The sequence below is a fragment of the Pithys albifrons genome, chromosome 1 (genome assembly GCF_047495875.1).
Source record: "Pithys albifrons albifrons isolate INPA30051 chromosome 1, PitAlb_v1, whole genome shotgun sequence".
Classification (NCBI taxonomy): Eukaryota; Metazoa; Chordata; class Aves; order Passeriformes; family Thamnophilidae; genus Pithys; species Pithys albifrons.
Genome location: NC_092458.1, coordinates 42,992,689 through 43,006,134, shown reverse-complemented (window position 1 = coordinate 43,006,134; position 13,446 = coordinate 42,992,689). Strand labels below are relative to the sequence as shown.

At 37.4% G+C, this 13,446-nt stretch overlaps 1 protein-coding gene across 2 annotated transcripts in view; it reads left to right on the top strand.

The window, feature by feature from the left end:
* Window positions 1-13,446, top strand: part of NDFIP2 (Nedd4 family interacting protein 2) — a 48,390-nt gene that overhangs the window by 11,140 nt on the left and 23,804 nt on the right. For both annotated transcript variants that reach the window (XM_071549625.1, XM_071549627.1), the window contains exons 2-3: window positions 9,467-9,623; window positions 11,113-11,240. In XM_071549625.1, coding sequence (XP_071405726.1) covers window positions 9,467-9,623; window positions 11,113-11,240 — 285 coding nt within the window. The remainder of the gene's footprint in view (window positions 1-9,466; window positions 9,624-11,112; window positions 11,241-13,446) is intronic.

Below are 13,446 nucleotides of genomic sequence, written 5' to 3'. Positions count from 1 at the left end.
AGCTCTACTTTTACTGTTAGTGTGGGGGATTGGAAGGAATATCTCTCAACAGAAGACATAGGAAATGAATGCAAAAGTGCATGTTGTGCTGCTAAATGTGTAAGTTATCATTTCAATTTGGGTTATAATCCACAAAAAAGTGAAAGAACAAGTAAAATACTATATGTAAGCTAGCCATTGGAATGGACAGACAGATGTATCTATCTACACAAATTGTAATGTTTTTTTATTTTTTTTCCCTTCACAAAGTCCTGATAACCATTTTTGTTTGTTTGGGATTTTTTAAAACTTCTTAGGGCTTATAAGCTTCTTTTAAAAAACATTGAAAAAAACAATAGGCTAAAGATTCTTAAAGAGAACTGACTAAAATAATTTAAGTATCACTTGTGCGTGTAAAACATTTTCACTTGCTACAGAATACTTGACTTTTATACAAGGAGATTCATTCTTGTAGAAAAGCCATTCTTTTGCAACTTATCTTTCAACAATGTTCGGTATAAATCTCTCTATATTCTTTTTGGTCAAAGTTTGCCTCCAGAGGTTGTGGGTTTCCATGATACCTAACCCTTGTTTATCAGACACTTTGCATTTCTACACAACTGTGGAAGGGCAGCAGTGGCTTTTCTTCTAGTGCAGATTTTACACCTTCGACCTTCTGACATACTAACTACTGTTGAAAACTTTCTGCAGAGATGCCTCATGAAAAAGAAACAAAACACCAAAAACCAACGCAACCCACTCCATTATTATGAAGGGACATTGCTAGATCTGGGTATGTAATAGTTGATGCTTGCTAAGTTATGGAATGCTGAGGAAAAAACAATATGGTGTGCATCTTTTCTGGGCAGTCAGAGATTCTAATCAAATTTGATCACTTAGTTTTAAATACATAAAAGCAAAAAGGATCTGAAAGTTGTACTCTGGTGTTTTGCTGGAATATATTGAAGTGCCTTATGACCTTAATTGCTTAGTACTTTGGTATTTGTTAATCTGAGGGCTCACCAGTCTTTAGAGGATGGTGTTTCTCTGGAGTGTTATAGATGTGGCCAGGATTATATTTCAGCAGGGCATGCATTTGGTATTGAACTGCAGATAGCTGCTGTTCTGCTGGCTGTTCTGCGTGGGTTTGTGGTAAGTTGGTGTTAAAACAGGCATTTGAAAAAAAGGCATGATGTTGTAAACTACCTTATTGGTAAAGAATAAAAACCTGATAGTGAAGAGAAAGCTAGTAAGTTAAAATACAGTGTGGTTTGTTGAGCTTATTTTCTCAAGAATTCTTGTATTCTAGGAAACTGAAATATTTTTTCGAAGGCTGATGTGATTACTTTTTTTTCCAAATAAACAAGAAAATGAAAACATTTATTTTTCAGAAGGATTTATTTATTTCTTCTGTTCTTCAAATTATTCGCTAAGTGCAATTACAGATTACTGGTTTTAGTTTTGATTTTTCAGTGGCTACTACTGACCTAAATTAGAGCTGATTGATCTTAGCACTTGCCCTCAGCAAGTTTGCTGATGACACCAAGCTCTGTGGTGCGGTTGGCAGCGTGGGGGGAAGGGATGCCATCCAGAAGGACCTTGACAGGCTTGAGAGGTGGGTGTGTGCAAATGGATTTCAACAAGGCCAAGTGTGTAAGGTCCTGTACCTGGGCTGGGGCAATCTCAAGGACAGAGAGTGGACAGAGAGCAGCCTTGCTGAGAAGGACTGGGGAGTGCTGGGAACAAGGAACTAGACATGACCCAGTAATGTGCACTTGCAGCCCAGAAAGCCAGTTGTGTCCTGGGTTGCATCCAGAGCAGCGTGGGATCTGGGCAGCATGGTTGGGGGATGGTGATTCTGCCCTTCCATTCCACTCTGGTGAGACCTCATCTGGAGTGCTGCATCCAGGTCTGGGTTCCCCAGCACAGGAGGGACATTGACCTTTTGGAGTAAGTCATCTTGGGCCACCAAGATGATTAGAGGGATAGAGTGTGACTCCTGTGAGGAAAAGCTGGGAGAATTGGGATTCTTCAGCCTGGAGAAGAGAAGGCACCGAGGGGACCTTACAGCAGTATTCCAGTGCGTGAAGGGACTCTACAATAAGAAAGTTGGAGACAGATGTTTTACAAGAGCATGTTGTGATAGATCAGGTGGAATGGCTTCAAACTGAGGGGGAGTAGGTTTCAATTAGGTATCCTTCACTCTGAGGGGTGTGAGGCACTGGAACAGGTTGCGCAGAGAAATTCTGGATGCCCCATCCTTGGGAGTGTTCAAGACCAGGTTGGATGGGGCTTTGAGCAACCTGATCTAGTGGAAGGTGTTGCTGCCCATGGCAAGGGGCTTGGAACTAGACAATCTTTAAGCTGCCTTCCAACCCACCCCGTTCTGTGATTGGTGAGTGGTGTTTATGGTTTAATGATACAGGGTTTACGGTTTTTTTTCTAAAAAATAAAAAAGTAATAGTCAATAGCACAAGCTGTGGACACTTAGGTGGCATTCAGAAACAAGAGATGGGTAGTCAGAGGTCAAAGGCATTTTCAACATGAAGTATTTTTATGATAAATTCAGAATTAAATTTTAAGATTTTTTGTTTTGGAAATCCCAAGATTAGGATTTTGCTATTTATAGGTGAATAAATCTATTTTTACACTACTCAAGTTGAAAAATGCAGTATGTGGTTACAAAACAGGCATTTAATTTGCAGCCTGTATTTGTTCAAATGAAATTATTTTTATGTAGCAAGATATCTCTGCTTTCATGCCTCATTTGAAGAGAGCAATTTAATACAGACTTAAAAATCACTACCAGTAGGCAGGTGTAAAGGACCTTGATTTTTTTGTCAAATGAAAGCATCAGGTGTAACACAGAGAGGTGAGAAGCTCCCTCTAAGCTATATGAAGTTGATAGCAGGTTGTTTTTTTTAACCTACTGCTGGTTATATCTCTCATATTTACAATGATATTATTTCTGTGGAAAAAATACCTGTGTACCAGTATGGAAGATGTCATAAATCTAATGCAGAAATGATAGACTGGAGTCTGCCATGCCTTTCCCTTCAGCACTAGGAACTGCAGTAAGTGGATATTTTTGGTTGGTCTTTTGTCATAATCTGAACAATAGATAACCGAAGACCAAAGCAACTTCTGTAAACTGAAGATGATGAACCTCTGTTGCTGAGAGTGTTGCTTTTTGTGAAGGAAGTGTATCAATGGACTGTTTAGCATACAAAGATTGAACTTGCACGGTCTACTTGGTTGTCTCCACAGTTTCGCTTAAAGCAGAATACAAGGTCCAGCATTTTGGAGTTTCTGTGCATTGTATTAGTTTTAATGCAGTTTGGAAGAACCCATGAATTGGTCAACATGAAGTCAAAACTGGAAGAGTCAAAGCTTCTTCAGAAATGTAATACTATTTGAAAGGTAGAAAGAAGGATATGTTGAAAGTGCTTTGTAATTTATGATTTCTAATGAGAGTTCTAAGAGTGTAGTTCTGTGGTTCCCCAGACAGAACCATCACTGCCGAAATTTATGTAGAAGTTTATCTAAAAGTTATGTTTTGACAAGATGGACTGGTAATAAAGGAAACGAGAAAGCTGGCTGGTTGTTTGGGTGTTTTGGTGTTTGTTTGTTTGTTTTTTAAATCTGTATGCATGATTTTGTACTACACTAAAAATATATTAAGAGCATGAAAAAAACATGTTCAGGGAAAAAAATTTAAAATATGTACAATCAGCTATTGAAGTTAATTAGTTTGCAATAATTTTATAATGTCCTGATTTCCATAAATCATATTTTATGAAAGGATAAAAGAGCAGCTTTTGAAATATGCGTAAAATCAGGTAACAAATTATGAGTGGCTACTTCAACGGACTTTATCAGAAAGCATTGCTTATTTTATCTTTTCCCCCTGATCTATTTTTAATGGCATAATTTAATAATTGGCCTGTATTGCCATGCTTGCATAGTCAGTCAGTTCATCAGAAATTAAGCAAACTGTTTATCCAGGAAAAGAAACCTTTGTGGGTGTCTTGGATTGAGCTGGCAAAAGGCCAACTGCCCAACACAATGTGTTAGAGCTTCCCTCCCTCTGGCAAGAAAAGGGAGAAAGGAAAAAAAACCCTTCAAAACAGGTTAAACTGTGTATATTTATACGGAAAAGAGAAAATTAAAAGGAACTACACTATAACACACACTTACATAAGTTAGATATAACAAAAAATAACTCCCCACTGCCCATCAAAAACAAACCTCACCATTCTAACTACAAATCACTCTAGAGAACTCAATTCCCCAGAGACAGACCCAAGCAGAGAGAAACACTGAGAACAAACATTTTGCTTCCCTAAGGTAACTTGGTGGTGAGCCAGTGCTCTGGGCCTGGTCCTCCCGTCCTTCTGGGACCAGAGCTTGAAGAAACTGACCAAGCCACTCCCACACCAACTCCTACACTTTGAGATGATGTCGGAATATGGTATGGAATACCATTGGCTAGAAGAAGTCAGCTGTCAGCTAGCTCAGCCCAGCTCAAGTCAGCTGACAGTCCCAGACCTACCCTGAAGTCCAAAGCCCACACCCAGCCAAACCCCGTACGGGGCACCAATGAAAATGTGTCTCAGTTTGACTTGGCCTCCCAGCCCAAGCTGCCCTCCCTTCCCCTCCCCTGCTCCTCCAAGCAATGAAAAAAAAAAAAACGAAAACCAAAACTGAGAACTTGAAAGAAATTGAATTAAAACAGAATATATATATATTTTTTCAAACATTTGCTATTATATATACAATTTGTACATACAGCAGGGAGCTCCTGAGGGGGAAAAGGGAAAAGGGGAGGGAGAAACAGGGACAAAGGAGGGACAAAACAGAAACAAAACAGACAAATACAATCAAACCCCCTAAAAACTGGCAAAATACAACCTCATTAAATTTCCCTCAAGAGGAAAAACAACCTCTTCCTGATCTGCTGTGGGGTAGGCGACAGCAATCACTGCAACAGGGCCTCAGGCTCTGATAAGGGAGACTGATGCCTGGACTGCCTGCTCCTAAGCCTCGCCAGAAGGAGAGGGAGAAATTTCCTCTCTCTCTCTCTTATGTATACTCCCTTGTTATGTGGAAAGAAACAAGTGTGGAATACCTGGGAAATGACCACTTCCCTAGTTACAACTGGTTACTAAGGGAGGCCTGGGTCAAAACTATCACATTCTGTCAGACAGAGTTACTACCTGCAGGTAAAGAAAAAGTGTTAAGTAGCGAATGAGATCTTTCTCCCAGCTTAAGTTTTTATTTTGATAAGTCTAAATGGTTAAAGTATCTGGATCAGTCTGCTCAGTAAAGGCTTCTGTACTAAGCACTGTCTTGTGGGTCATGTTTCTTTGTAGGCTGTCAGCTGATTTCAGAGGTTGCATCTGATTACTTTGGAAATAATTACACAAACAAAATAACAGACTTAAGGAAATCGATTGTGGAAGGAATGATTGTGTAAATTGTAGAATAATTTCTTCTTTAAATAAATGATTAATTTAAAGAAATCATTGATGTCAGAAAATAAAAGTAGCTGTATTTGACACAATATTTTGGTGCTGAAAGGTCTGGCATTGATTTTAGCTTGTTCTGAAATGAGATAGTGAATCACTGTTTTGTAGAGCTTTTCTGGGAAGGAAACTGAAGATGGTGTATGGTAAAATGATATATAGGCAACTATTATATTGTCCTTTACTGTATGCCCTTCAGTAGTTACTGTGAGATTGAGTCATGGGTGGCAGAATAGCCAATGCTGCTCAATTGAACTTTGAATTTTACATGGCCTAACGTAGATACAGCTTGAGATATGAGCCTGTAATATACTGTAGTTTGAGAGCTCCAAAAGCAGGGATTGAAATGCTGGCATGAACTGTTCAAGAGTAATATGTCTAATAACAAAGTACTCGCGGGTTTTTTTTAGTAATGAAACTCCATATAGTCAGCGAAATAGTGTAAGTACAGACTAAGATGTGAAGGAAAAAACATTTCTGTGTGACCTGCTTTTAAAATGTGAGGGAGGAGATCAGGGGAACATACTAATTTACAGTTTTCTGTGGTTTAATAGTTCTTGACAATTGTTTTGACCATAATCTTGACCAAAGCAGCTGTGTTGCTTCCTACCTAATAATGGTTCACTGGGGCCTTGGGTGGCACTGGGATGACAAACTGTCAGTTCTCTTTAGTCTTTTAAAAATAAGCAAAATATTCTTACTATTGGAAGAATAAAATCTTGGATACTATTTATATACTTTTAATGTTAAATGCTGCTTCAGGTGACATTTAAATACATAGCATAAGTAAATCCTTGAAAGAGACATTTTCTTTTCCATATCGGGTGTTTTTATCTTGGTTTCTATGGCAATGAAACCTGTGTGGAGTGTCAGTCCTCTTCTTCCCTTGTCTCCAAAAAGAACTTCTAAATTTACCAGCGAGTATAAACCAAAATTAAACATGAAGGAGAAGGCTCAAAGGTAGACAGATTCCTACTGGTTTCAAGGCAACTGGTGACTCCACATAGGAGAATCAGTGCCCTGTGAAGACAAGGCAGAGTTGCTACAAGACGAAATGATACAAACCACCACTGTCTACGCTGCTGGTGTGAGCAAAATTTCCAGTTTACTGGGGCACGTTCTGCTGCAGTTGTGCGGTTTTATTACAGAATCACAGAATATCCGAGTTGGAAGAGACCCACGAGAATGATCGAGTTGAACACTTAGCCCTGCACGAAGAGACCCACGAGAATGATCGAGTTGAACACTTAGCCCTGCACAGGGCCATCCACAAGAGTCACACCATGTGCCTACCAGTACCATCTGAAGACTTCTTGAACTCTGTCAGTATTTTGGGGTTTTTTCACCTCAGTGGTCTAGTCCCATGAATGAAGCTGAAGTTACTGCCTTGAGGAGACATTAGGAGGCAGGACACTTGAACAAGAAGTAACAAAAGCTGGTTTTTGCTCATGGAACAACTTGGGTTTCTTATTGTATCTATAAATGCTTAAGCTACTTAATCCAATTCTTGTGATTTTTTTTTCCTTGGTTGTGATTTTTTTTTTTTAATTAAAGGAGTCAGGATATTTTCTTTAAGTTGCTGGATTAGGATAACCTTGATGCCTTTCAGAATTTCTGAGAGGCCACTATAATAGAAAAGAGGATAAATAGAAATCCTTGGTTTCTGAATATTAGTCCTAAAAACTAAAGACATTTCAAATGCACTAAAGGACATAGTGGGACTCTTTTGTATGGAGCCCTTAGGATGGAGTTTTTACATTTTCTAATTGCAGTTGCTATAGCAATTGAATGACTTGTTAACTTTGAAGACTGTAAGTCTCATGTGCATGTTCTTGTCTGGTCCTCATATTGATTCATCCTTTACTAGATTACTCCACTGTTACTTTTCTTCTTATCTGTAATATAGTAACTTTCAATAAAGCATACAGAAGACACAAAAGTAAATTTCTTATAATGACAAAGTGGGGTTTTTTTAAGCAGTAGTATGCTTTTTGACCAATGAGCTGCTTGAGGATCTCTACATGTCTTCAGAATAGTGTCAGCACATACTGTGGCTTGGTAGGTAAAAAGGGTTACAGTGATTGAACTGGAAGGTGACAGGAGAGGAAGAATGGTGATAATAGACTTGGCTTTGGTTCTTCCCCTGCTTGTAGACTAGGTTGTTGTGGTGGGGTAGTCAGAACTGCACACACATCCCAAATAAGTGTCAGTGTACCAGCCATCAGTGTAAAAACTATGCCAGTAATGTTTTGCTATTTGTGTCTTTGCTAATCAAATGAGTTTTATTTAAGAATGGGTTTATTTTGGCTAGCAATACTAGATATTCCTTGTGATTGTATTTAATTTAGAACCATAACATTCATAGTTCTCAGGTTGTTTTTATGACCTGATTGACCTTTTTGGAGTAGAGTGATTTGTATTTTTATTTGCTTTCTCTATCACTAAATATATTTTAGTTATTTTGAAGTGCTTTTGTTTTCTTTGGGTTTAACTACTCTAAATGACTATTCCTGTTTCTCAGATTACTGCTGCTTCTGGATCTCTGATTAGCCATTAAATGACCTGATTGCTCACTACCCAAAACCCCTCAAAACCCCCTATCAGTTCCATTGAAGATGACCTCCAAATGTCAGGAAACATTTTTCTTCTTTTTTTTTTTGTCTTCCCCTTTGTTTTTAATATTGTAAAGGTAGCCAAGCGCTGGAATAGGCTTTTCAGAGAGCTTGTGGACTCTGTGTCCTTGAAGGTACTCAAAAGCCATTTGGAGGTGGTCTTGCATAACCAGCTGTAGGTGTCTCTCATTGAGAGGGAGCCTCAGAGGCCTCATTGACCTAGGTAGCCTCAGAGATCCCTTTCAACTTCAGTCATTCTGTGAACTTAGATATAATCTTCATGTTAAAATGATTTTGGTGTTATACACAACTTAACAAGAAATTCAGCATTTCTTCTCCGAATGTGTTTTTTCCAATAATGTGATTGTACTTTTTCTAATAGGAAATTAATGTAGTTGTATTCTTAATATTTTTGTGTAGAGGGTTCATAGAAACTACCAATTTTAAGCTACAGAATTATTCTTTTAGATTTGTTCAACTTATTTGCTGGTCTGGGATTTACATGTCCTTCAGTTGTTGCTGTCTAGGCATCTTACGTTGTAGTTTACAATACCAGGAACTAGCATGTTTTTGTTTAATTCTAATACTCTTTCTTAAAAGTTTGATTCATATTCTAAACACTATAAAGTTAGCTAAAATAATTAAAAATGCCTTCTCTAAGAAAAGTTTTTGTATCTGAATTCCACAATTTAAATCAACATTCTTGTTTATCCAAATTCTTATTTCTTAATATGTTTAATTGGACATGTCCTTTTAAAACTGCATCTTAATACAACAAAGAAACCAACCAGCAGCTTAGTTTCATAGGGAAAGGATTGTTTCTAGAGTGTAAAGAAAAGCGGAATGTTTTGAAAAGTCTTAGAATTTTCACAGAGAAGCTCTTTGACAAGTTGTAAGAGAATGAAAAACCCAGTTACAGAAGTAGTAATAAGTTTTAATTTTTTCTCCTAGATCAATACAATAATTGATAGTATTTCTCACCTGTTGTGTTTAAAAATGTGTTAAGACATTTTATGAATGTATTTATGAACAAAAGCGTAATGGTGTTAAAATATTCTGTAATAGTATTTTCCCATATAGTAAACATTGACAGCTCCAGTTTTTTAAGACTCTGAACATCACTGATGCGAAGAAATCCATTTCTGAAAAAGAAGCAAAGCAGTTAAGATTATCTTTAGCTGTTTGCTTAAAAGAATTTAACTGGACTACTTGAAGTAGTCACATGCTGTTTTGCAAATATTTTTTGTTTAGTTGATGAGAGTAATCTCTCTCTTTGAACATGGTTCTGCAAGTATTAAGTTGTGGAAAGTATTCTCTGACTGCCTCTGAAGTTTGTGTTTTTCTTCTAAGCTTCACAATGAGGATGACCCCCAAGAATCTTCAGCAGCTGAGCAGGCCTTAACATCTGCAGAGACTACACAGACTCCTCAGACAGCAGCCTTATCTGAAGCAGATACTTCCCCTCCACCTTACTGTAGCATAGCTGTGGAAGCAGCTGCAACCTCAGGTATTTCTGACAGAACAGCTTGTCAGGGAGGAGTGTGTATGAATCAGCACTTAGTTCAAAGTGGTACAATACTGTGGTGTGGTCTGGGTTTTTTTTTCTATGCAGACAATTTCAATAAAAAGCTATCCTTTCATATACAGCCCTTTGGTTTGTTCAGAAGAAGCACATTTCTAAATTATGCTGATTTTCCAAATTGCTAGACTAAATGGATATTCATTAATTAGTATAATAGGTTTTATTTAAGTCTATGTGTAGTTCAGTTCCACATTGAATCTATGTCTTTGAATAGTGCTCTGTTATTAGACCTAATTAGCAATTTTAATTGTCTTTTTGTAAAATAAACCCTCAGACTTCTTAAGTGTATAACACTGGTGAAAATACTGCCATGAAAGGTTAATTTTGCTTTAAAGGCTCTTGATAAAACTTCTCATGAAAAATGAGTAACAGGAGTCTCTTTATCCATTTATTCGTTGCTCCCCTTTCTTGGGATAGAGGAGACAACAGCTGGCAACACTGAAGTTCCTTTATGTAAAGTTGCATGGATTTGTGTCTCCCATATGCCAAATAAATATTTTAGGAGGAAGTGCCAACCTCATTTTTTAATGTTGCTTAAAAGAGCAGTGTCCTGTCCCTGTCCTTTGAGGCAGTATTACAGGTATAATAAATAGCTGTGCAGAATTATCTCTATATATCCCTATATATAACATCCTTATGTTGGTGTGCTTGCAAATCTGTTGACCATGTGATCTGTTCTGACAAATCTTTACCACTCAAGCAATCTTGTTACAACCTTCTGCTGGCTGTAGGAGGAAGTTCAAGGGACATTTTAAGTAGTTATTAATTAATGTTGTTAATAATTCTATATGATGATGTTTTTCATCATGATAGCATATGTTGCATGTTCTTACATGATGATGATAGGTTGCAACGTAGAAGAATGAAGTCTGGTCCATTTTGATGGAAGGGACATTTTTAAAAGAATGTGTTGAAATCGAAATCTTAGAAAAACTGATTTTCACAGAGCAGCTGGAGATAGCAACAAGACCACACTAATAAGAATATAGCATAATTATTACCAGACTGAAGTAACAGGCTCATACTGATATTTAAAGCCTTTTTTTTATTTTTAGGATGTTTGTGTGCATGTCTTTTGTATGATTTGATGAAAAGCCCTTTGTTGGAATGCCTAGAGAGATAATTAAGCAAATAGGATTTTTGTTCATAAATTTTTTGACTTGTTGCCAGTATCTGTGTTAAACTTTCTGCCTTGGGTAGCAGCTGAAAGTATCACCAAGCTGTTCACTGCTTTTTACAAAAATATGTTTTAAAAAAAACTCTGCTTACTTGAAAAACAAATATAATGAATTTCAGCCTCTGTAAAAAACCCAGTACTTTAAAGGTAAATAATTATATGCATGTAAAAGTTAATATTCTTGGCATCTTTCTGGTTTAAAAATACGTAAACACATAACTTCTTTATTTTGAACAGAAACACACAATGAATTTTATCCCGTACCACCTCCATACAGTGTAGCTACCTCTCTTCCTACTTACGATGAAGCAGAGAAGGCCAAAGCTGCAGCAATGGCAGCGGCTGCAGCAGAAGTTGCCCAACGAGTAAGTGATATAGTTTTGCTTTATTTCAGTTTTATGACACGTTAGGCTAATTAATTAATAACAATTGGACCCATATTATGACTTATTAAAAAACAGTGGGCTGATATTTTAAATATCTTGAATGCTTAGATTTTGTATAAATACTGTAAGTTAGTTGTAAACTACTTTAACAAGCATATCGTATTTACTCTTTTCGGAGATGTAGCTGCTGTCTAAACAACTTTAAAAGCCAAATTTTGCTCTGTTTTAATAGTTTATCCAGTATTTTGTCAACTTTTAATTAGGTATCCACTACCAATGTTTCTTTGTATAGTTATTCCTGATACTCAGTGTTTTGGATAGTAAAAAAAAACAAACCATGACCCAAGACATTTAGAGATGAAGGGAGAATTCAAGTGTGGAAGAGGCAAGACCTCACATCAGGTAGATCTTTTTTAAAAGGAAACGTCTCTGTTATTTGCTGCATGGTAACTTAAATACTGAAGTTCAAAGTACTTAAAACACACAAAACTCCATACACCACAAGTTATGGTTAACAGTAAATTAAATAATAGGCATATATACAATGAGTGATTAAGATTTGAAATGTGGAAATTCTGCTGCTTGGTAGTATTGACCTTAATATACTATATGCAAATAAAGCTTCCAGAGCTTTCACTTAAAATCTCCTTCTTGAGATAAAATATTATTACATTTGATATATATTTAAAATGTTACTGGCTGCTGAGTGCTTGTGCTGTAAAAAAACCCCTCTGCTCACCCAGCAGTTGGCTGTTTCTTTGTTGACTGCAGCACAGTACTCACAGTGCACAACACACACACTTGAAGGTGTGCACAGCTAAAGCTAAAAGTGGATTTATGTAACATGGTCAGTGAAGGTATCACACAACTGGTTTACTAAATGCCCTAGGGAACCAGGGAGATGTGAATGGCTACTTGCCAAGTTTCAGCCATGAGCTGATGATCTCCACTTGTAACATTTTAACTGTTATGTAGTCTGTCATTACTGCTTGTAAACATTTGCTGAAATAGGAGTCTGAGTGAATCCCTCAATCTGAAATTGCAAACTTTGAACATTAGCAACCCAAACCCTAACTTTTAGAGTACCTGTGATGCTGCAGACAGGACGTGGAGCTCTCGCAAGATTCTTGTTGCTTTTAACTTCATATGTCTAGAATGTTATGAAGCAAAATTTCAGATACACAAGTGGTCTTCCTTGACAACTCAGCCTTGGGATTCAGCCAATTTCATAAATAAAGCTAAGCAAAAAGAGCAAACAAAAAAGCAAGTGGTTTTTGTCGTGTTATTTTAAGCTTTTTTTACTTTGGAGAACTCTCTTAAAAGTTCAGGTCCCTGTGACAGAAATATGTTTCACCTTTCTTCAGACGGTCTGCCTGGTTTTAGTCAAACAACAATTTTTGAAAAGTGAGTTTCCTCAGTTGATACAAACAGCTTCAATTTTGGTAAATGCATGGAGATTTGTCTTGCTTGAAAAAGTTGAAGCTGCTCATAGCTCTGAAGGGGATGGGACTTCAGATGTGCTATTCCCAGTGAACTTTCTCAAATGTTCTTTATCAGTGGGATTACAGCTCTTGACTGCTTTTGGTGAAAACATTGGAGCTAAAAAATAGCGACTTCTGGTGTGCTCTGAAGTAGTTTTATTGTTCTTAACCTTCAGTTAGAAGGGAAGGGGTAGACTGCTTGATTCAGTTGTCATGTAGGTGGGGAGATGAACGGACAATAGCTGAGCCTCTGAAGCTTGTGTGTTGTGGGAAGAGCAATCTAGTTCTGATTGAACAAGGAGGTGACTGGCTCAAAGTGAACATGGAGGGATCAGAGAGGATGGGTCTAAGTCAAAATAAGAAAAGGCAAGGATGAATGGAGAGCAGTGGTATGGAGAGAGTACAGAGAGATTTAAATGAGAAACAGAAGGGAAAAGGATAAACTGGAATTGGTGGGGAAAGGGACCCAAGTGGAGATAAAATGTGGTACTGGGAAATGAGCTGAAGCTGGTGTGTGAGAGAAGAGGAGTAGGGAGGGAAGAGGAATCTGAAATTGAGAGGCTCTAAGAGAGTTAGATATGGAGACAAAGTGAAAATTAAACTTCTACATAGTCTGCTTTGCTAGAACATACAGTAGAACTTGAAGTTCAAGAACTGCATGCTGACACCACAAGAATTTCACTTGCTTATGAAAAATGAGTAGG